General features: G+C 48.7%; 2 protein-coding genes across 3 annotated transcripts in view; one reads left to right on the forward strand and one right to left on the reverse strand.

Annotated features, from left to right (window-relative positions):
* Positions 1 to 10,312, forward strand: part of UBN1 (ubinuclein 1) — a 35,539-nt gene extending 25,227 nt beyond the window's left edge. The window contains exons 15-18 of one of the 2 annotated variants that reach the window (XM_080942407.1): positions 1,213 to 2,436; positions 5,450 to 5,693; positions 5,926 to 6,015; positions 8,146 to 10,312. In XM_080942407.1, coding sequence (XP_080798533.1) covers positions 1,213 to 2,436; positions 5,450 to 5,693; positions 5,926 to 6,015; positions 8,146 to 8,195 — 1,608 coding nt within the window. In that variant the 3' untranslated portion in view covers positions 8,196 to 10,312. The remainder of the gene's footprint in view (positions 1 to 1,212; positions 2,437 to 5,449; positions 5,694 to 5,925; positions 6,016 to 8,145) is intronic. The other variant, XM_080942408.1, reaches the window with a different exon arrangement.
* Positions 10,313 to 10,488: 176 nt separating this feature from the next.
* PPL (periplakin) overlaps positions 10,489 to 23,606 on the reverse strand; it is a 47,043-nt gene continuing 33,925 nt past the window's right edge. Inside the window, exons 13-22 of the mRNA XM_080942206.1 lie at positions 22,869 to 22,966; positions 22,528 to 22,685; positions 20,854 to 21,032; positions 20,625 to 20,763; positions 19,763 to 19,956; positions 17,915 to 18,065; positions 16,535 to 16,618; positions 15,783 to 15,899; positions 15,300 to 15,392; positions 10,489 to 13,990 (exon numbers count right to left, since the gene is read on the reverse strand). Of these exons, the coding sequence (XP_080798332.1) occupies positions 11,327 to 13,990; positions 15,300 to 15,392; positions 15,783 to 15,899; positions 16,535 to 16,618; positions 17,915 to 18,065; positions 19,763 to 19,956; positions 20,625 to 20,763; positions 20,854 to 21,032; positions 22,528 to 22,685; positions 22,869 to 22,966 (3,877 nt within the window). The 3' untranslated portion in view covers positions 10,489 to 11,326. The remainder of the gene's footprint in view (positions 13,991 to 15,299; positions 15,393 to 15,782; positions 15,900 to 16,534; positions 16,619 to 17,914; positions 18,066 to 19,762; positions 19,957 to 20,624; positions 20,764 to 20,853; positions 21,033 to 22,527; positions 22,686 to 22,868; positions 22,967 to 23,606) is intronic.

Raw genomic sequence — 23,606 nt, forward strand, 5'->3', positions numbered from 1 at the left:
GACTGCAGTTTCCTCTCCCTCCTCTCCTCCCAGTCTTCCCCCAACCCCAAACCCACTTTTCCTTTGTTTTTCTTCAGGAAAGGAGAGGCCTCCCATGGATGTCAAGCAGCCTTGGCATATCAAGCTGCAGTAAGACTAGGCATATTCTCTTTTACTGAGGCTAGACGGGGCAGCCAGGTAGGAGGAAAGGGTCCCAAAGACAGACAACAGTCAGAGACAGCTCCTGCTCCCGCTGAGGTCAAGCTACACAGTTGTAACTTATATGCAGAGGGTCTAGGTCAGTTCCATGCAGCTCGCTGGTTGGCAGTTTAATCTTTGTGAGTTTCTGTGGACCCAGGTTAGTTGATTCTATGGGTCTTCTTATGGTACCCTTGACCCCCCTGGCTTCTACTTCCCTTCTGCAGGATTTCCCTAGCTCTGCCTAATATTTGACTGTGGGTCTCTTCTGTTTGCATCAGTTGCTGGGAAAAGCCTCTCTGATGATGATTATGCTAGGCTTCTATTTGCAAATATAACAGAATATCTTTAACAGTATCAGGCTTGGGCTTTCTTTCATTGCATGGGTCTCAAGCTTGACCTGTGATTGGTTGGTTACTCCCTCAGTTTCTGCTCTATCTTACCCCAGCACATCTTGGAGACAGAACAGATTGTAAGCTGAAGGTTTTGTGGTTGGATTGGTGTCCCAGTCCCTCCATTGGAAGTTTTGTCTGTTTACAGGAGATGGCCAGTTTATCAGCCTGCTTTCCTATGGTACTCAAGTCCACTAGCCCAGGAGTGGCACTGTCCATAGTGAACTGGGCCTTCATACATCAGCCCTTAATCAAGAAAATGCGCCACGGCTTGTCCATAGGCTAATCTTGTGTGAGCGTTTTCTTAATTAAGATTACCTCTTTCAAATGACTCCAGCTTGTATTAGGCAGTTGATATACAACCATCAAGTACAGTGAGTACTTACAGTATTTCAGAAGCTAAAAGAAGAAAAGTTTTGCTGTGAGCATGTATATACTCAGCAACAAAGATTGCTGGCCTAAAACCAGTCTCTACCAGCTAGACACATATGACCAGATAGTACTACAAGTCAAAGTAGGCATGATACCTACACTCATCCATCACCTGTCTTGTAAGCTTGAATTCACTTGTTGACATCCTCATATAGGCCACTATTGGCATCTTTTAGTACGTCTAACTATGAGCATTTCTATTTTCCTTTAGGAATCATCTGGTAAGCCTGACAAAAAAGTTTCTATCCCATCAGGACAGCATGGTGGTCCCACTACTTTGCTCTCAGACCATCAGGGCGGAGGCCTGAACGTGGGGGCAAACAGCAGGGAGCATCCATCCCAGGCAACTTGTGGCCTCACTGACCCTGTTCCTGTCACCCTGGAGGACTCACTGGATGAAGACTTGGTCCGGAATCCAGCCTCCACTGTGGATGCTGTGTCTAAGGAGCTGGCTGTATTGAACAGCAGAGCAGCCAACAGTTCCGAATTCACACTGCCTGCACCCTCCAAAGCACCAACAGAAAAAGTTGCTGGTGTTTTGTGTACGGAAGAGAAACGGAACTTTGCAAAGCCCAGCTCTTCTGCACCACCCCCTACGAATGCTCTGCAGTCACCTCTCAATTTTCTGGCTGAACAGGCTCTAGCACTGGGGCAGTCCTCTCAGGAGAAAAAGCCAGAGGGTTCTGGCTACAAAGAGCTATCCTGTCAGGCTCCCCTTAGCAAGGGTATGCCTGAATTGCACCAGTCCAAAGCAAAGCACCATAGTTTGCCACGGACGTCTCATGGACCCCAGGCAGCAGCTCCTGTGCCTGGTCCCCAAGTCAAAGTCTTTCATGCAGGCACTCAGCAGCAAAAAAGCTTCACACCCCCATCCCCATTTGTCAACAAGCTGCAAGGCCCAAAGGCCACTTCTCCACAGTGTCATCGTTCCCTCCTGCAGCTGGTAAAGACAGCAGCCAAAGGCCAGGCCTTCCATGCCACAATGCCAGCCTCCTCTGGGAGTTCACCAGCCTCCAGCAGCAGCTCCCATAAGACGACAGCCTCAAACTCTACCACCATCAGCCACCCAGCAAAGCTGCATCCAGCTAGCTCTGTGGGACCATCTTATAAGAATAACCCTTTTGCCGGTTCAGTCTCTAAACATGGAGCTTCTTCCAGCAGCTCATTACCCAGTGGAGGAGCCCAAGTGCAGAGCTCTGTTTCTGGGTCCTTGCTCCCTGGTGTGCAGCCTCCCTCAGCAGGTCAGCCTGCTAATCGAGCTGCCCCAAGTTCTGCTGTGAAAAAAACTCCTGTTACTCAGAAGCTGACCCTTGTGGCTCCGCCTGGAGGACCAAATGGAGATTCTGGTGGTGGGACCCAGGGAGTGGCAAAGTTACTGACCTCCTCCCTGAAGCCTGCTGCAGTTAGTAGTGTGACATCGTCTACCTCCTTGCCAGTGAGTATCCCAACATTGCAACCTTCCCCAGCTGCAAGATTTTGGGGATAGGACTGCTTGTCCTTCTCAGGTCTGTAAAAGTGGTCTGAAACAGAAAATCAAGTGGTGACAGTGAGATCAGATACTAGAGGGAGTAATGGGTTTTCTGTTTAGTCTCACTTTTGCTAGTAGTTAGAGGACTGGTATGCCTGAATGTCTTAGCAAGGGAACTGGGAGGGGAAAAGAAAGGGAATATCTTTTGGTATTGGGTCCCTGCAGAGATTGAGCCTTTGAGGAGTAGAGTGAGGCCCTAGAACCTGCCTCTGCACTGAGACTCAAAGATGGAAGTACCTTCAGCTATTAGGTGGCAGTCAGAATGTGTTTATGCCTTAGTACAAAATGGCAGTACCTTTTGGTTGTAATTCTCTGATTAACTTGAAGGAACTCTGTAGGTCAAAGGTGACTTGACAGAGCCTAGCAGGAAAGATGTAGGGTGTACGTGTTTATAAAATTAGAAGTCTGGCCAAGGGTGGTGTTGCACATCTATAATCCCATAGATAGAAGCAAAGTTAGGAGTTAAAAACAAGACTTGGCCACATATCTGCTTTGAGGACAACCAGGATACGTGAGACCCTGTCTTAAATTGAAAAGAGGTCTGGAAAGATAGCTTAGCAGTTAAAAGGAAAAGAAAAGCACGTACACCAGGACACCAGGCTATGGTGGTGGTACACACCTTTATTCCCAGTACGTGGGAGGCAGAGAATCTCTGAGTTCCAGGACCACCAGGGCAACACAGAGAAACCTTGTATGGGGCTGGGGGTGGGGTGCACATTACCTGAGTTTGGTACCCACTACCCATATCAGGTAGCTCATAGGTGCCTGTAACTCCAGTCTGAGGGTGATCTGAAGCCTCTGGTCTTCTTTGGCACACATACACATACAAACATAAATACATACACATATACATATATGTTCCTTTTCATGCACAGAATTTAAAATAATAATTAAAAAGTAAAAAGGAAAGCTTGAACACAGATTGGGGACTTGGAAGCTTTTTTCTTTTTCTATATATATAGAAAATTGTAGATAGGTTGGTCTAGCAAGGTCTTGATTTTTTTCTCCCTACCATCCCATATAGTGACTGTGCACGTTAGTTTACAGGGCGGGGGGGAAGGTATACACACACACATGTTTGTTTGAGTGGTGGCATGTGTGTGTTGTGATGTATATGTGGTGTTCAATCTTTACCTTTTGTCTTGTTTGAGACAGAATTTCTTTGTTCACTGTTGCATACACCAGGCTAGCTGGCCCTTGAGCTTACAGGTCTTCTCATCTTTAGGTGTACTGGCTATAGGCTCATGCTAACATACTCAGTTTTATATGGGTTTTGAAGATTCAAACTCAGGCCTCAGGGCTGAGGCTCTCGCTCAATGATAGAGCACTTATCTAGCACACACAAGGCACTACATTCAGTCTCCACTATTGCTAGAACAAAAAAGGAAAGTGGAATTATTGAGTTAATGTTGCTTTGACTGTATATTATATAGGCCGGTGATATAGATCAGTTGGTAGAATGCATGGCTAGCTTGCATGAAGCCGTGATTTGATCCCCAGCACCATGCAAATTGGGCCTAATGGTGCATACTTGCAACCCCAGCACTGGGAGACAGTCAGCTGGATCAGATGTTTAAGGTCATCCTCAGCTACATAATAGTTCACTGGGGGCCTACTATGAGACCCTGTCTTAAAAATAGAACAAGGAGTTCTCTATGAGTCCTTGGATTGAACTTTGCAGCCACGTGAAGAATTTTATCATGCTAGGTAGGCTTCTTATGCTTTTTGTGACAATCTGTGGCCTTCCTGGGATTTATATACCCAGTTATAGTGAAACAAGGACCTATAGTGAATAACCTGCAACTTAGCCTAATGAACCATTCTCCCCCCTGATCTCCCCCATACTACCTGCCTTTGATTCCTGGCTATTGTAATTAAAGGTGTGTGCAACCATGCTCAGCTAAACAGGACTTTCTTTAGTTCATGTATGTTGTAACTTACTGTGTCATCTAGGTTCGTGAATACATACTAACTAGTGTTATTGAAAGTATGATCTTGCGTGGTTAGATTTTACTAGCCACATTCTACTGTACTGCTACAACGAAGCTTTAAAAATCCAACGATGGGTAGCAGTGTTCACTTTCATGTGAATCTGGATATGTGGGGAGCCAGTTATGAGTAATACTTAGGGATACCTCATTCTGGTTGGACTATAAAAGTCTTTTTGTTCAGTGTACAAATTAAGTCTTAAATTTTGGATGGTAAAATTTAACCTCATCACTTTCATATTTAATCTTATATTTATTACATATTATACTTATTTATATATAAATATAATACATTTATATATTTAGGTAGATCTTTTAAAATGAGAATGTATATTTATAAATAAATATATATTTATTGTGTATTATATCCATTTAAACATACACTTACATAAATATATAACACACACACATGTATAAGGTCATTTAACTACAAGCTTGTGCTTAACCGTATAGCGCACAGCATGTGGGTGGACGTCACTGTCATGAGAGAGGGACTGCCTGTGGCCATCATCTCATCATCTTGTACCATTTTCAGTTGTTTCCTTTTTCTTGTTGCTTTGTCTTAGGGTTTTGGGGGTTTTGGTCAGTTTTGTTTGGAGGCAGGGCTCTCTTTATAGACCAGGCCTTGAACTCATGGAAATCTACCTGCCTCTGCCTCCTGAGTGCTAGGATTAAAGGCCTGTGTCACCACTGCCCGGCTTTAGTTGGACTTTTTTAAATGAGAAACTTGCCACACTGTTTATATTTATGAAGACTTTGGGTGGGACCAAGGGTTTCTCTAGAATTAAGATTTGTCATGGAGATAACTTTATTATTTCTGTACCCTGGAATCCCCTAGATGCTGGCTCATAGAGACTTCCTAATTTCTCTTTTGGGTGTTGAGTAGTAGGTAATTTCACAAGGTAGATTCTGACTGTGTGTTTCCTCCCCAGAAAGGGACTGGCGGGGCAGTGCTGCTGTCCAACAACCCTTCCTTAAGCCTGCTGTCTTCATCCTATAAGAACAACAGCCCCAAGCTTCCAGGGGCTATGAACTCAAACTCACTGGGAATCATAACCCAATTTCCACTTCATGTACTCTCCTTCAGTGCAGACTCCTCAGCCAAAGCAGGAGTCTCTAAGGATGCCATTGTCACAGGTCCAGCCCCTGGGACCTTCCACCATGGCCTCAGCCACAGTAAGTTCTTGTTTCCTGCCTCTGTTCCTATGTTGTATGCCATGTTGGGTCCTGTATGCGTTTGGTGTGACTATGGGAATGTCCCCCGCCTCTGGAAGCTGCTTAGTGCCCGGGATAGCTGTTTTGTTCCAGACTTGTCCACAGGTTGCCTGGGGCTCTAGATCTCCCAAGCTGCTTTTCTGTTCTGTCTTCAATGTGTGTGTTTTGTTCTCTCCCCTCCTGTTTCTCTCAGGTCTTCTGGCTGGCTTGCACTCCAGCCCACCCCACACAGCGCCTCTCCCACATGCTGCTGTGTCTACCCATGTCCCACAGAGTCTGCCAGGTAAATGCTAGATGGGCAGTCAGTGTGCCATACCCCTCCACCCATAGGTGCTTTGCTGCTGGCACTGTTAGCCATCTCTGCCTCATCATTACTGTTTGATATTTTGCTTTGACTTTTGAGGCAATGGCTTTTTGGGTTCCAGAATAATATAAGCTTATATACTACCAGAGGTTTTTCCTGGTTTTCTTACTGGAATAGCCACTGGGTCAGGCTTAGCCTGTGTGGTACTGTGTGGTGGAGCCTGAGCATGAAACAGGTGTTCCAGCCCTTCATATGCATTTAAAGCAAAGGAAGGTAATGGTGTTTCTTGTACAGAGTTTAACCAAGCACTTTAGGGCCTTTACCCTAATGCTGCACACCTGTCAGGCATTGTCAGGTGATAGAGACGCTTTGTAAGAGTGCAAATATCCATAGAGCAATGAGAGACCATAGTACATGATTATGAGGGAAGAACCTCTTTATCTCTGAAGTCAGCACAGATCCAAAACAGAAGCAGCTTTCAGTCCTCCTTGGTGTAAATTTTCCTTGAAACAGATTTGGAAGCATACCTGGAATGAGGCCAGTTTCTCCTGACAGAATGGTGCTTTTAGAAGTAGGCAGCTCTAAGAGCCCTGGTACATTCCCATCATGAGGAAGGGGAATAGTTATCACAGACAGGCATCTTGTAGTAAGTGGACTGGCCTCATCTTACCCTGATTTCTGGATTCTTGCATATAGATAGTTCATGAAATTTTGGCTTAAGGACCTGATGAGAGGGCTGGAGAGATGGCTCAGTGGTTTAAAAGCACTGATAGCTCTTCCATAAGTCCTGAGTTCAATTCCTAGGAACCACATGATGGCTCACAGCTATGTGTAATGAGATCTGATACCCTCTTCTTTTCTGTCTGAAGACAGCTATAGTGTCCTTATATATAATAAATTAATTTAAAAAAAAAGAAAATTGGAAAGTGGGACTTGACGTTTAAAGAAAAAGAGAACCCAGTAAGAACCTGATTTTGACTTAGTATTTTTAGCACTTTAGACCTGTTCCAACCAATTCCCTGAGCTGTCAGGAGAGAAGGGCTGAACTTAGGCAACATGGTGTTTTTATAGGGCAGGAGTCAGACGCAGGCTCTAGGGATATGTGTCTTTGACCTGTTGATGGACGTGTGGGTCCACAACTCATTGTCTGCTTCAGAATCTGTTTGTGAACCCTGTAGTAAATGTCAGAGGCCTTGTTAGGATGAGGGTGAGTTTGCATTTCCACAGAAGGAAACCTTTGGCCTTCTTTGAAGAAACAGTCATATCTGAGGACTTCCTTTACATGGGTGGGTGGCTGCCACTTGAGTGAGGTACAGTGTGGGTGCCTCCTCAGCTATTGAGAGCCTGAGTGCTGTGAGAATGAGACGGTGCCACCTCCACTTGCTTTGGAAGTGGCCCTTTCTGAAAGAAACAAAGTAATTGAAGAGGGACTGGAAACAGACTCTGGGTCTGTAGAATTTTCAGCAACAAAGGGGAGAGGGAGGCTGATAAAAAGGGAAAGAAAAAAAAAACATTTCTTGAACCATTTTTATGTCCCCCTCCCAGGTCTTCCAAAGCTATCAGAAGGGTTAAGGATGTGTAGTTTAGTGGTTGAGTACTTGCCTAGCATATGTAAAACCCTGTGTCCATTACCAGTATCTCAAGGAGGAAAGAAAAAACATTGGGAGCAATCAGTAGAGCAGCCATGGGTTAGCAGAGTGAGCTTCATTTCAAGCTATGCTACAGATGTGGCAGAGAATACCCTGTATCTAGCAGTAAGCTGAGACTTGGTTCTGTTCTGCTTTCCCCTTCATGTGGATTGGATGCTGTTACCTTTGCCTTTGGAACTCTGGTACCTGAGTACATTTTGATGACAAGAGAATGAACATTGTCTGGATTCTGTGTGGTCATCAGGCCTTGCAGTGGCCCCTGTCATGTTGCCGAGTGCCTGTTCTGTAGATGTGCTCAATTGCCCGCTGCCTGAAAAGTGCTAGTGCTCTGCATGATTCAGGATGCTGCAAGTAGCAGCGAACACAGCTGCTGCTTATGTTCCCTGTGAAGTTTGTTTATGCTGTCTTAAAAGAACTGAAGCACTTAAAGAATGATCTGATTTTGCTTATTCTTTTACAGATACTTCACAGCTTCATGGGAAAGGGCCTGTTGTACCTAGGAAATTGTGACCACTTTGGAGGATGGAATTGAATGACAGGTCTAGAAGGAAGCCCAACACATATGTCTCTGATAACAGACATTTGCTGTGCTCTTCTTATACTGCTTTTCTTCTGGAGCAGGCGCGAGTCTGAAATGGAGCACTTCTTAGTACGTCAGATGGGCCTCCAACCAAGGGCAGCTTCTGCTGCTCACAAAGCACTTACTGACTTGGTGCTCTAGACCCTGCAGGTTTGCCGATGGACGACATCAGGGGGCAGCTCTGTGCTGGGAAGTGTGCCTAGACTGTGTTGGGAAGCATAGTGTACATGAGCACCTGTGGCAGATCTGCCTAACTCCTGGCATTTGGTGTATCTCAGAGCTCCCTCCTGGTCAGGAACTCCTCCTGGCCCCAGTAGAATCCCTGGATGGTTGTGATTCCATCCCATGCTCAGGCTATCTGCTCAAGAGGACAAGACTCAGGCCAGAGCCACATGTTGGGGACCTTGCAAAATACTAAGAACACATAATGTGTGCTCCTTGTAGGGGCCAGTTTCTCCTCAGAACATGACAATGAAGCTCTTATAGAGAAAAAAAGATCTTTATAGATTCAACAATTGTGGTAGGATTTTTAAAGACACCTATCTTGGGCTGTTTGCGTCATTACCATTGAATGCGTTGGATAAAATGGGACTGCTCTTCACACATCACATTATAGGAAGACTTAATTCCAGTGCCTTTTTGGTGGAGCAGACTTTGACAACTCACACCTATCCATTCAGCCCACTGAATGGATCTGAGATGAAGATCTTTTTTTAAAGCTAGTCTGTATTTAAGACAGTTTTCTTTAATTGGGTTTTTAATGACTGCACACCATAACCTGTGCCGTCCTGACTTGAAAGTCATCTGAGCCCCAATCCCAGGTTCCTGTGCAGCTACAGCTCTTTTGTTTTTGTTGTTGATGCAGGTGGACTACAGGGGAGCCTTTAGCCCTCTGTGTCTGAGAGCCCAGGGGTTCCAAGTCACAGGTGGACATTCCACTTTGTCTTACTCTTAGAAATCTCTCTCTGGCAGAGCCGAAGGACAGGCCTCTCTGAAGCATTTGCCACAGAGAACAGGTCTGGGGTGCTGGTGCTCTCTAGACAGCGAGCTTCTTGTGGACTTAGGAGGGATGTCCAGAGGGTCTGGAGAGTAGACGGGACAGAGATAGTTGACTACAGAGCTTCCATCATCAGGCTATCCCACTTACCCAGTAGCTATTTCATATGGACTTGGAGGGCTCCTGCCTATTCTGCAAATCTGCCTCACAGTGGGTCTGGCCAACTGCCTAGCCAGACAGCATTTGGAGAGGTGATCACTCTCAGTATGCACCCTAGGGTGGGTCAAGTGTGCTTTTGGTTCCTGCCTCAAGGGTATGGAGCTCAGTAGCTCTCTATTCCTGTGGAGGTGGCCACCTTTTCACCTTACTGGGAGCAAGACCTTTTTGTCAGCTCTTTGGTCTGGACTCTGCTCTGACTCCTTTTCTATGGAAGAACCAACTGTTTTCACATTGGCCATGTGGATTCCTTATCCTTTTATTACATATATTTTTTGCAATTTGGATTTCCAGTTTGTTTACAGAATAGTCTTAGGTAGTAGCAAAAAGAGCCAAAGAAGAGATTTGTATAGCTGAGCTCTAAGCCTAGCTGAGGCCGCCAGCAAAGCTGAGCAGTGGGAACTCTCCAGGCTCCTCTGCCCGTCAATCAACGGGCCCTAGCACCCCACCCCTTTGGTGCTCCCTCCTCCCCATGTGCCACTGCTTGTGCAGCTAGAGCAGGATGCCCTCATCTTTAGGAATCTAGCAATGCCTCTTGCCTCAGGGAAACGTTTCTTTGATGGGGAGTTTATGAGATTTCTTTTCCTTGTTTATGCTTTATTTGTGGTAATGAACGAATGAATGACTTAAACAGCCATGGCCAGGGAGACCTGCGGCCCGGCTACAGCAGAGGGTGGAGGTAGAGTAAGCTCAGTGGGATGCAAGGGTGTCTCTGGTGGGTGCAAGGTTCTGAGACTTAACCAGGCGTGGCCGTTTCTTAGGTGTGAGAGGGGCTTTTGTGCTGCAACTATGTTGGTGTTAGGGGGTGGTGTGGAAATTGTTAATCTTGTATAAAGCAACTCAATAAATTGTTTTGAGGTTTCCAAAAATGTCTTTCTTCACTTTTTTCATTACTATTGTATTTGCAAATGATTCTTCAGTGCATAGGAGCTCCGGTTTATATGGAATGCTCATTGTGGCTTAGAGCCAAGGATCAGCCTCATATGTAAAGGATTCATACTTGCTCAGTGTTAGAATCAAGCCACCAGATTTTTATTTTCATGCCATAAATAAAGTTCCCTATCACTTCCCATTTTCTTACATAATACATGAAATACAGAGAAGCAGAAATTCATTTGGTGAACAATCAACTTTTGAGTATTTAAATGCCAACGAAATAATGAGGAAGACTTGTTTGTTAGGCACTGAAAGTAAGGCTAGGACAGCATCCATTACTAAGATCTTTTCATTTCAGTACTAGCAAACAGTTGTTGGTGCCTGTCTTTCTGGCACATCCTGACTTGTTTATTCTAGCACCAAGAGCCAGGCATTGTGGATTCTGGACACATGTTCTAGTGTAGAGCCCAGTGTGTTTAGTGAGAAGAATCACTACTGAGCAGGCACTGCTGATAATTTGACCCCAGTCAGAAAAACGGAATGGCAAGAAGGAAGGTCAGCAGCCCCAGTGGACCAGTCTTGATGAGTCAAAAGAGGCAGAAAGGAGACCCTTGAGTGTCACCGTGTGGTAACACTAAAGCCCATGCTGTCTTGTTGAGTGTATTTTCTCCTGCTGTGGTTTCCAGCTGTTGCACTGGTGGGAGCATGTAGGAAAGGGAGAGAAGATACCAAGGTTTATTAAGTCATCAGAGGTGGGAGCCGGTCACTCAGACTCATGAGGCTGAGCTGAGAGATGCTACCCAGCTGGTATCTGCTGGTATTACAACTGCCCTGTAAGCAGCCTGATACAGTGAGGACAAAGCACTTAGCTAGGAAGTCTATATGAGGGCTAGGGAGCAGAAGACACCCAAGAAGTTACTGAGAACGAGTTAGCAAACCATCTCCAAGAAAAGCCAGGCAGAAGGGCTGGGCCTACTTCTGCCCAGACACCAAGACTGCCAGCTCCTGAATGGACATATCCTTGTTGACATAGCGGTCATACTGAGCAGGGGTTAGCCTGCCACTCTGCAGAGCGTCCTCAATGGAGAACTTCTTGCCAGACTTCCTGTCGTGGATTACTGATGACTCCCCGTTAGGCCCTTTCACTGATATCTCCTCCCAGTCGCATTCCTGGCTTCTGAGCTTCACGAACATTTTCCAGTCGATGAGCCCAGCGTGGTGGGCCTCCTCTGGGGACAGCTCACGACCAGTGTCAGGGTCAATGACAACTATGGAGCGCCTCAGATGGTTCTCCCTCTGCTCTCTCTTGACGGCCACAGAGCCCAGGCGCCTCTGCAGTTCATCGATCTCCAGATCCTTGTCCTTGGACATCTTCTTGAGGTCATCCAGTTCCTTCTCTAGAGACCACAGCCTAGAGTTTAGGTGGGTTCCAGAGTCCACCGTCGTCACGTTCTTCAGATCGCGGGTTTCTGTTGCCGCCATCTCAATCTCTGACTGGAGTCTCCGGGTCTCTAGCTGCAGGTTTTGCCGCTCTAGCTGTAGCTTGTGGTTTTCTTCTCTCAGGAAATCCAGTTCCTTAGATGACTTGGAATTGTAGAATTCTAGCTCGGATAACTTGGCTTCCAGCCGGGTCACCTCTGAATCCAGCTCCCTCTTGCTCCGGCTCTCCTCTTCCAGGTTCTTCTTGAGCCGCTGGATCTCTTGCTCCGTGTCACCCTTTTCTACCTGGACACTCTCCGAGAAGACCACCTTTTCTTTGATCTCTGTCCTCTCCAGGGCAGCCAACTTTCTACGCAGGGGCTCAAGCTCACCCTCCAGGAGCTGCCTCCGGTGCCGCTCTTCCTCCAGCTGGGCTCGGAGCAGGGCATGCTCCCTGGTCTGCTGTGGGTCCTGCTGCAGCACCACCTTTTGTGTGTGGGTCACCTTCTCACCTGTCTTGGCCTCCTCCTGCTCCAGTGCAGCCAGCCGCTGTTGCAGCTTCTGTACCTCCAGCTCGGCTGCCCTGCGCGCCTGCCTCTCACGCTCCAGCTCCTCCAGCTGCCTCTCCAGCTCTGCTCGGCGATGCTGTAACCGCCGTAGCTCCACACACAGTTTATCAATCTGCCTCAGCTCGGCGTCGATGCTGTCTGTGAAGGCAGTCACCTCAGCTCGCAACTCTGGCTCCTCTTCGTACTGTACCACCTCCTGGCGCACCACCCTTTCCTTACCCTGTGCCAGCTCTTCCTCCTTGCGTTTGATCTTCTCTTCCTGGGATGCCTGCTTGCCATCCAGGTCCACCAGTTTCTTCTTTTCTTCTGACAGCTGTGTACGCAGAGACTCTACCTCCTTCTTGGTCTGGGGGTCTTCCTGGAACTGCAGGATCTCCTGGACCACCTCCCTAGTCTGCACCTGCGGCTTGGTGTCCTTCAGGGCCTGGATCTCCTGCTTCAGCTGGTAAATCTCCAGGTCACACCTTTCTATTAACCTGGTCTTGTCCATGATCTCCTCCCGGAGCCGCTGGAGCTCCTGCTCCGTGTCTGGGTCAGTTGTGTATTTAATGACCTCTTTGGTCACCTCTTTGACTTCTACCTGTGGCCCACGGTTCCGTAGGGCCTCCAGCTCACTCTGGTAGCTCTTCAGTTGCTCCTCAGCAACCCGGAATTTGCGCTCCTGCTCCACCAGCTCCAGGCGGAGGTTGGCCACTTCACTCTCTGCCTTGGGATCTGGCCGCACGATCTCTCGGACCTTCTCCTGTACCACCACCTTGGCATTTTCCTCCTCCAGGGCCCATATCTTCCGGAGAAGCTCTGTCTTCTCCCGCTGGCCGGTGCGAGCCTTAGCAGCCTCGTCCTCATACTGGCGGCTGAGGTCACTGACCTCCCTCTCTGCAGCTGCGTCTTTCTCTACCTTGAGCACCTCTTTGACCGTGATCTTGCCTTCTGCCATGGCTCGTTCTTTCTCCAGTCTCCTGAGCTTGGCCTGTAGGAAACTCAGCTCCTCTTCCTGCTTCTCCCTGAGTGTGCCCTCCCGTTGGTGCTCCTCCTGTAGCCTCCGGTATTCTGCCTCCAGCTGAGGGTCATTCTGTAGCTTTACCACCTCTCTCTCGGTGACCTTTTCCTGCACCCTGCTCTTCTCAGCAGCCAGGGCTGCTACGCGCTGCTGTAAGAGTAGCACCTCAGCCTCTCGGGCACCTTTCTGGCGCCGCAGTACCTCCAGCTCCTCCCGAAGCTGCAAGACCTCATCCTCCTGGGCTCTGTCTGGCTCAATGCGTAAGACCTCCTTGACCACATACTCCTGCCCCCCATCCCTGGTTTCCTGCTCTAGGGCCTGCAGCCGGAGCTGCAATGCTGCCAGCTCCTCCTGCAATAGCTGGTTTTTGTGCTGCTCCTCAGCCAGCGTCTGCTGCAGCTGCTGGAAGCTCTCCTCCAGGGCAGGGTCTGGCACCTTCTTCACCACCTCCTTCCTCACCAGTGACTCCTGCGGCCCCTGATCCTTCAGGGTCTGGATTTCCTCCTGGGCACTCTTGACCTCATTTTCCAGCTGTTGCCTTCGCTCCATCTCCTCCTCTAGTTGCTTCTTAATCTTCCATGTTTCCTCCATGCTGGAGCCTAGCTTTCCCCCTTGCAGGGTCTCCTGGGTCACTCCTGCCTCTGGTTGCTGTGGCAGAAAAGACAACAAATGTGTGGTTAGGGACAGACAGGTCTCTTCACCCCGTTCAGGTTAGGCTAGCTGTCCTATGATCCTCTGGGAACTCCACTAATGCTCTAGGGTTACTTTTTAAAGTCTTTCAAAATTGAATGAGGCAAAATGTTTTGCAAGCACAGAGGAGTCTGAAGTGACACCAGTTTTCAGTCTCTGCCCTGTTCCTAGGGGATATCTGTTTTCTTTGGAGACATTACATATATATATATATTTAGTGAGCACCACATGTTTACTTTTTGTATGCAAACAGTCATCTGTTTTACATTTTATGACTGGAGGGCAGAGAAACACCTTGGTTCATTGAGTAATAGTGTGTCCTCCGGAGGAATATCAGTTCCTTCTAGTTCTTTTATATGTCAGATAACACTGTCATAAATTTCAAGTCCTAAAATAACTTTTGGGGCTGGGAGAACCCTTGCAAGCATATGGACTTGAGTCCTGACCCCAGCACTGGTGTGAGAATGCTGGTTTTTGGTGCTCTGGTACAGGTACACTGGTAATCCCAGTGTCAGGGAGGTGGAAACTGGAAGCTTCCTGGGCCTTGCTGGCCAGCTAGCCTAGCCTAATTGGTAAACTCCAGGCCAATAGGAAACCTTGTCTTAAAGGGGGTAGATGGCATTCCTCAGGATGACTCTTTGGTTGTCCTTTGCCCTGCACACATGAGCATGCACGTGTATTTGCACATAAGTGAATCCACATGCAGAAGCACAAACATGCCATTAAAAAATTACTTTGAAGCTGGGTGGTTGTGGAGTACGCCTTTAATCCCAGCAGAGGGAGTTCCAGGACTACACAGAGAAACCCAGTCTTGAAAAAAACAAAACCAAAATAAATAAAAACAAAATAACTCCAGGGGTGGAGAGGTGGCTCAGCAATTAAGAGCACTGTTTTTACAGAGGACCTAGCACCCACATGGTGGCTCACAACCATCTATCTGAAACTCCAGTTCTAGGGGATGCATTGTCTTTTTCTTCTGACCTTGGGCACCAGACATATGTGTAATGCACATACATACATGCAGGCAAAACACTCATTAAAAAAAAAACAACCAAAAGCCTTTGACAAATGCTCAGCAGACATTTGTTGAATTGGTATGGAAGTTAGCCCATGCTAGTGAAGAAGGCTGACCCAACTCGGCATTAGCATTAGTTCTCAGAAGGCTCAGCACGCCTTTCATTCACAGGCTGCGTCTCTAAGGCAAAGGAGATTGATTTCTCATATTGTAGGGCAGTTTGAAGTAGCATTTCTAACTAAGATGGGTTACCTGTCTCAAGAGATTCAGTGCAAACTCCAAATTCTGTAGCCTCTGTCTGTTGATGGCATTAACTTCCGTGAATTTGGCAGCAAGAGCAGCTTCCTACAGAGACATTTTAGGACAGCAGTTAGCAGACAAGCCAGAAGGCTGGGAGAAAAACAGAACACTTGAGAACAGTCTGGGAAGGGCCTGGCAGGTGGGGAAAAGGGTACTTCTTGCCCATTCCTACCCATAGCTCCATCCATTACTGGAAAGCTAGACTAAAATGACCCAGGTTGAGTCTTGGTCCATGACCATTGAGCAAGTCTTTCTAAGTATTCTTTTCAAAGCACAGGGGAGCAAGGTGGGAGCATCCCATGTGTCTGGCACTGGACCAGAACCCCTCCAAGCCTGCCTCTTAGGCACATTGATATCTCTGCCCCAAAGCCTCCTCTTCCAAGCGTATCGCAGAGGACTGCATCCGGCGAGCCCTTGTCAGTCCTCACAGCTCACCTCGTCCTTCACTTTGGCAGCAGGAGACTGCAGCCTGGCTCTCTTGTTCGCATGGCTGTTCCGTCCATTCTCCAGGTCCAGCAGGGACCTTAGCTTTTCTGCTTCAAGCTCGTAGTCCTGGGTAACACAAAGAAAGTACAGTAGTCAGTAGGGACAACCAAGAAGAAGCAACGGCCATTCATGCTCCCTCTAAGGACTTGAAGCTGCTACTAAGGGTCCTCAGAGCTACTAAGACAGTGATGTAAGTTGCGACATCCATAGGAGAAAATGTGCCTGCAATTCCCACCTACTGCAGAGACACAAACCAAGTTGACTCTTCAGGCCTCCCATCAAGGCCCAGAGGCCAGATGTTGTTTTCTTAGTCAACACTGCATCCTAAGCCTTTCTCCCTTTCTCCACCAGAGACCTTGACATTACCCATCAAGTAGATGTTTGATCATCCACACAGATATTCCTGCATAAGGCTTTGCTATTTTTTTGCTGTTTTCCTGTTACACCTAGAGCTATTACATACTTTTGTCTGGTGCACATCATTTTCCACTTTGTTTTGTTTTTTCCTTTAGGGTAAATAACTCCAAAGAGTTAACTGTTTCTGAGAATATAATTCCTGGATGATATTGGGTGTCTGGTGTCATATTTTGTCAAAGGCTACATATGGCTACCGTCCCTTCCCCCAGCAACCTAACTAGATTCCTCTACAACTCTTAATGCAAAAGCCCCTCCTGCGTGCTCTGACAGGGCTCATGGCTCACCTTCACCGCTTGCTGGTACTGCTGGGAATCTGCATAGACCTTTTGCACTTCTTGTTCCCTGCTTGCTATCTCATCAAGCAAGTTCTGTAAAACAAGAGAGACTAGAAACCAAACTGAACCACACACACACACACACACACACACACACACACACACACACACACTCCCCAGAAGTCTGAGTCCGTAGAGCCTAAAGCTAACATCCTATAGTTCAAAGTATAATGGGTGGCTTTCTTGTATACGTTTGTTTGCTACAAAGGACAATGCCAAGGCCTGGCTCGAGGGCCATGAAGATGGTTGTCTGTGCCAGGAGACAGGTGTTTATTGTGTGCTCTAAACTCCCAGGATCTGCTCTGATAGAGCATGTAATCCTTTAGTGAGCTCGTGAGCCAAGTCTGAGGAACTTGTTTGAGAACGAGAAAACAAGTACAGGAAAGGACAGCGCCTTGAATATCAGGCACTGCATTTCTGTTTCACCCTGTCTGTCTGCCTGTCTGTCTATCCGTCTGTCTGCCTCGGTGTACGCACATACAGAGGCTTACAGTCTACATCCCGTCTTTCCTCTACTGTGCTCCACTTACTTTTTGAGACAGGATCGCTCACTGAACCCAGAAACCAATCAATTTGCCTATGCTTGCTGGCCAGTGAATTTCATGGATCCATTTGTCCTTGCTCAGTGCTAGCATTACAGATGTTCATAGCCATGCCTGACTTCTTAGGTGGCTCCGAGTGATTAAATTCAGCTCTTCATGTTTGCACGGCAAGCCCTGTTCTGACAAAGGCACTTCCTTAGCCCCAGCCACTGGATTTCTGAGGTCCTTGTGGCACTGAGAAAGCTGGAAGCCCAACTTTGATAATGGGATCTTCCCCACAGGGTTCACCATGATTTTTGGTCACGAGACACGGTGTAGCCAAACTACATGAGTATCTGTTGGGTCAGGGCATGTGAAGGGCCTGAGAGGAAGGGCGTGAGCAAGACATGCAGTGCTTGTGAGAGGCCACCGATAGCTGTAGCCCCTTTCTTTGTCTTGCCCCATTACCCTTGAGGACTTTCTTCTCCTCCTGTTCCTCCTCCCCTCTTCTTTCTCTCTTCCTCCTGTTCCTTCTCCTTCTCCCCTTTCTCCTTCTATTAATTCTCTTTCCCTCCTCCCCTTCTTCTTCCTCTTCCTCCCCACCCCCTTCTTCTAATATATGTGAGAACACTGTAGTTCTCTTCTGACACACCAGAAGAGGGCATCAGATCCCATTACAGATGGTTGTGAGCCACCATGTCTGGAAGAGCAGTCAGTGCTCTTAAGCACTGAGCCATCTCTCCAGCCAGGCCTTGAGGACTTCTGATTTTCCCAAACATACATTACAAAGTAGAAGCAGCCATCTTACCTTCTGGTTCTTCAGTTTGGTCTCCATCTGGCTGAGGCTGTCCGTCTCCTGGGGCTCGTAGCTGGGAGTCTTGGCCAAGAACTGGAGCACGTGGTCATAACCTCTGCAGTACTCATTGTAGGCAGCCCTGGCATTCTGCAGGCTCTGAGCCCTGAGGGGACAAAGCCAGTCAGGTCTCTTTGGACAGCAGGAAGAAACCTCACTGATCCTTCAGTTTTTGGAGGTGCTCTTTCAGTTTGTGTGAGGGGGAGAGTTAGGAGGCCAGATTGACTGGCCAGTAAGCGCCACAGGAGCCACCTATTTCTGCCTCCCCAGATCTAGAATTATAAATCTGTGCCACCATGCCCTCTTACATGTGCACTGGGGATAAAACTTGAGTCTTCAAACTTGTGTGACAAGGGGTATGCTGACTGAAGCCATCTTTCTAGCCACATGGAGTTTTGAAAGACGGTAGAAAAGCCAAATGAAACTGAACTGGACAAGTTCCTAACGTTCAAGAGAAAGAAAGTGGCTAAGCATGGATCATTTAACAAGACAGTTAGGAACCGCATCCTGACAGAGAGGCTCACTGGGTATTACTTGAGCAAAGGAAGGACTCATGAGGGTTTGGGAAATCCTATTTCCTCGAGAAGAAAATGTTGGCATTGCTGGGGCAGGGCAGAAGCAGTACTTGCAGTGTTAAATGTTTGCCAGAGGAGAGGGAAACCACCCTAAAATAACAATCTAAGCTGCCATGGTAAGAAAAGAAAGGAGATACACATTAAACCTAATGTAATCCACATAAAGAAAGTTAAGGAAAAGGAACACTGGGGAGAAAGCTCTAGAACACAAAGCTGTTCTTTGAAATGATCATAAACCCGTCAACCTCAGACTTACTGGAAATATGCAGCCTAGGACACAAGCAGAAGCGGGAGTGAAGAAGACGACACAGAGCCCAGGAAGGGAGACAAGCAACAGCCTGGCACTGATGCTGCCACAGCCACCTGCCCATGGTGTGGCTGTGCGGGAAGGGGGGTGGAGCTAGGCAGGTAGGGCGAGGCTGGGGAGGAGGTGCATTATAAAGCATTTGCTCTACCAGCCTGATTTCTCCAGACCCTGTATAAAAGCCAGGCACAGCTGTCTGTAGTTTCAGTGTTCCTACAGGGAGATGGGAGGACATGGGGGAAGACCAGGAAGCCCCCATCCAGCTAGCCTGACTCAGCAATGGTGAACTGACACCCCGTAAAAAAGGTAAAAAGTGAGAACATTCTGGCCTCCGTACATTTCCATGGAATATATACATGGATCACGCCCCCCCCCCCTCTCTCTCTCTCTCTCACACACACACACACACACACACACACACACACACACAGAGGGCTGATGACTTACCTGGGAACAGGTGGCTGATCATTGCACAGAGTGTCTTTGTATGTATCACTTTATTAATTAATTAATTTTAATTAATTAATTTAAAAAGACGCTTGGGCTGGGGAGATGGCTCAGAAGTTAAGAGCTAAACACCATGCATGCACCAAAGGACTAGAGTTTGGATCCTTAGAACCCATGTAAATTCTGCATGGGCATGTGGCCAAATGAATTGTAAGTTCAACCCTTGGAAGTAGATACTGGGGATCCCCAGTGTAAGGAAGCTGAGTTAACATGGGCTTGACTGAGCAATCCTACCTCAGTGAATAAAGCAGAGGAATAATCAAAGATGATTGTTGACACCAACTTGGGACCTTCACCTGAGCAAGTACTCCCCAACACATACAAACATGCACATGAACATGTAATCCGCACAACACACTCGCGCGCGCACACACACACACACATACTCCCGGCCCACCTGCCTGTGGCACCGCTCACCTGCGTTCCACCTGCTGGCTGAGGTTGTTGAAACGTTGGTTGAGCTTGTGCACCTCGGCCTCCTGGCGCTCCAGGTCAGGGCAGTGCTCTTGGAAGCGGCTGGCCAGTGAGTTGGAGCACTGCTTGACCACCTGCAGGGTCTGTTCCACCTCAGCCAGGAGGGACTTCTGAGCCTGCAGCTCAGAAGCCATGGCCTGCCGGACAGGTAAAGAGACAACAGTGTTGTGGCCAGAGCTCCAGAGCCTGGGGGCATCTCTAGGGTACTGGACCCTCCTGCTTTGAGGGTTGGTTCAGGCCTAAGAGCAGGAAAGAAGCCTTGGCCTCCACACTTGTCAAATCTGGTCCACTTTTGCAATGTACCTGTTCACTACAGCGAACACGGCTCTGAAAAGTCACCTTTGGTAAACTGTTAAAGGGGTGACGTGTGTGGCCCGCCATCCTCCAGCCACGAGGCCCTCCCAGAGCCTGCTTTCTTTGCTCCAGGGCTGCTCATGAAACGGAGACAGAGAAGGATTGCTGCAGGCCGTTATCAGAGTACCTGTGCTCAGACATGCAAGCCTGCATCCCGGGACACTGGTGACAGTGGCTAGGCACCTACCCAGGAGCTATAGGCCCAAGTTGGTGGATGTGCTCACTGGGACCTTCAGAAACCTTTGTTTTCTGTAGACCCTCTGGTGCAAAATAGTGTCTTTAAAACCTCCCAGGCTGCACGGACTGGAACAGCCAAGGAAGATCCCACTGTCTTTGTTTATACCCACTGGGAACTCCAAACCTTCCGAGCCTTCACATCCTCATCTGGGGATGCAGAAAGACATCCCGAGCCCAGAGAAAGGACCCCATGGTCCCCAGTCTCTAGGTTTACCTCCAGCTCCTGCATCTTGCTGTCCAACATGGGGCCACTTTCAGGCATGGTGTCATCCTGAATCAGCCTGTTCTCGTGCGAGGCCAGCAGCTCCCTGCCCCTCTGCAGACTGTTCTCCAGGCGGCTGGCCACGTCCATCCTAAGAACAAGGGCAACATCATATGTGTAGGGGTCAGGTGGCCCCGTGACCCCACCATGACCATCCTCCGACTGTCTACCTGCCACCTACTTCTCCTGGACGGCCTCTAGCAGGTGTACCAGCCGCTCATATTTCTGGTTGGTGTCTTCCACCCGGGTCTTCAGCAAGGGTGTGGTGCCACTGCCGGGGAGGGCCTGCACGAAGGCCTCACACTCGGCTGTGTGCTGCGTCTTCTCCGGCTCAATCTGAAGCAGCTCACTGGTAATGTTCTACGGAGATCAAGACCGCCCAGGTCAACCACAGCCAAGCAGCTCTCTCCCCTCAAGGATGCGCCCTGGGACAGTGAGAACGGCTGAGAGCCTCGCCTCCCTGGGGTGTCCATGGGGGGACGGGGCCCAGTCCCCAGCCTGGCAAGTCTGTGGGTTTGTTTTTGTGTGTGGATGTGCACATACATAGGTGTGTAAATGTATGAGGTCACCTCAGGTAGTCCTTGGGAGCTATCTATTTTATTCTGAAGGAGGAGAGGAAGCAGAGGTGGGGTGGAGTGGGCTGGTGTGAGTGTAAGTATGTAGACCAGAGGCCAGAGTCACTTCTCTCTAGATCACTCTCTTGTCTTCTAAGACAGGGTCTCTCACTGAGAACAGCGCTTACTGATTGGCTAGGCTTACTGGCTAGCGGGCTTCACCCAAAGTCAGATTTACGGACCGGTGCAATCAGGCTGGGTTGTTGGTTTTTTTTTTTTTTTTTTTTAAATCTGAACTCAGCCTTCATGGTTGTGTGCGGGCACTTTATAAACTGAGCTTCTCTTGAGCCTACCTTGTTTGTGTGATTTCGAGGCGGGGGGGGGGGGGGTCTCTTAGTAGAAACTGAAGCTTGTCAATTAGGCTGGCCAGCTGGCAAACCTCATTGATCCTCGAGATCCTGCCCCCTTCACTGGGCAAGGTAGATACTGTGTTATGCCCATCCCATGACTCCACAGAGCTTGGAGTCTTGTGATCCTGTGGGCCTGTGCCCCTGGGCCTCTGCCTCTGTGCCGGGCACCAGATACCACTGAGTTTTCCCAACTCTTAATTCTCTCTAAAACAGGGGCGGCAGACACTAGCAAAAAGAGTCGTCAGGATGTGAGACTGGGTGTTGGTGAACGGAGACATGGGCAACTTGCCTGGTGCAGCTCAAATGACGGCTTTAGAAAAGCCTGAACTGGGCAGTGGTGGTACTCGCCTTTAATATCAGCACTCGGGAGGCAGAGGCAGGCGGATCTCTGAGTTTGAGGCCAGCCTGGTCTACAGAGTGAGCTCCAGGACAGCCAGGGTCACACAGAGAAGTCATGTTTCAAAAAAAAGGAGGAGGGGGGAGAAGAGGGAGGGCGGGAGGGAGGGAGAGAGAGAGAGAGAGAGAGAGAGCCCCCGAGCAGAAGTGAACTGGATCTGGCGGAGTGGACCGTGACGCCTGGGTCAAAAGAAGCCGGTGTCTGTGAGTTCTTAGAGGCAGCGTGGAGCTGCTAAAATACAGATGCCCCGCAGTGCCATGTGGTCCCACGGGAGCTGGCACTAGCATAGGATGAAAGGTTATCATACTTAATATTCACCACAACACAGAAGCTGAACCAGATCACATTTGGGGATATGCCTGTGTACCAGGACAGAGCATCAATTTGGAGCCTGATCCGTGGGACAGCCCTCCACTGCCTCTCTAATTATCCATCACCTGCTTTGGATGTCCCGAGAGCTAGAGCCTTGGGCCGGAGCCCCAGCCTGACAATACCTTGAGGCCCCTGGCCCGCTCAGCACTATCCTCTATTGCCCGGCCCTGTTCGAGTGGTGGCCGTAGGATCCCTGTGATAGCCTTTTCCTGCCGGTCCAGGTCACTGGCCACTTTGTCCAAGCCAGCCAGCAGCTGTCGTCCCTGGAGGTCAGAGGCATCTGTCACAGGGAGAGCAAATCAGAGATGACAGTGAAGAAGCGCGAGGCCCTGAAAGCCAGCCAGGGCCTTGGGCCTAGCCTGGCCTCCCTCTCTCAGCCCTCTAGCAGATACCTGTCACCCATGCACAGCACAGTGGAGTTCAGCCCCTCTTCCATGTCCCTGACCCCGTACAGGACACCCACCTCCAGGGTTTTCTGTCCTTAGCACCTCATGCCGCTGCTGAAGCTTGCGTTTGCTCCCGGCCGCCTTCTGCCGCACACTCCGGTACTGGCTGCCCAGGCTGTGAGAGCAAGAATGTGGGGGCCCTGGCCTCATACCACTATCCTAGGAGGTCCCCAGCCCTGCCAACAGCCCTTGGGAGCCAAGCAGCTCCTTGGTGGGTTTTGAAAAGTCAAAAATACTATTTGGGGGTGACAAAGTGGCTCAGTGGGTAAGGGTGCTTGCCACCAAGCCGATGGCCTGAACTCGATCCCCGGAACCTGCACGGTAGAAGAGAACCAACTCTAGCAAGTTGTCCTCTGACCTTCACACGTGTGCTGTCTCCACACATGTGCTGTCACACGCACATGCGTCCCCTCCTCCCTAATAAGTATTGAAATAAAAGTACGGTGTGAGCTACAGCAACAAGGTTTGGGGAGAATCTCATCTGCCTCGGTCCTTCCCCCTCTCCTTCGCCTTCCGTTGCAAGCCCTGCTACCTAAAACCATCTGTTACTAGTACGGACGGTGCACAGTGGGTGTTTGATACATGTTAATGGCTCAGCAGTTAAGAGCACTGCCTGCTCTTCCCGAGGTCCCGAGTTCAAGTCCCAGCAACCACATGGTGGCTCACAACCATCTGTAACGAGAGCAGAGGCCCTCTTCTGGTGTGGCTGAAGACAGTGACAGTGTACTTATATATACTAAATAAATAAATCTTTT

This window comes from Micromys minutus (assembly GCF_963924665.1).
Source record: "Micromys minutus genome assembly, chromosome: 31".
Lineage (NCBI taxonomy): Eukaryota > Metazoa > Chordata > Mammalia > Rodentia > Muridae > Micromys > Micromys minutus.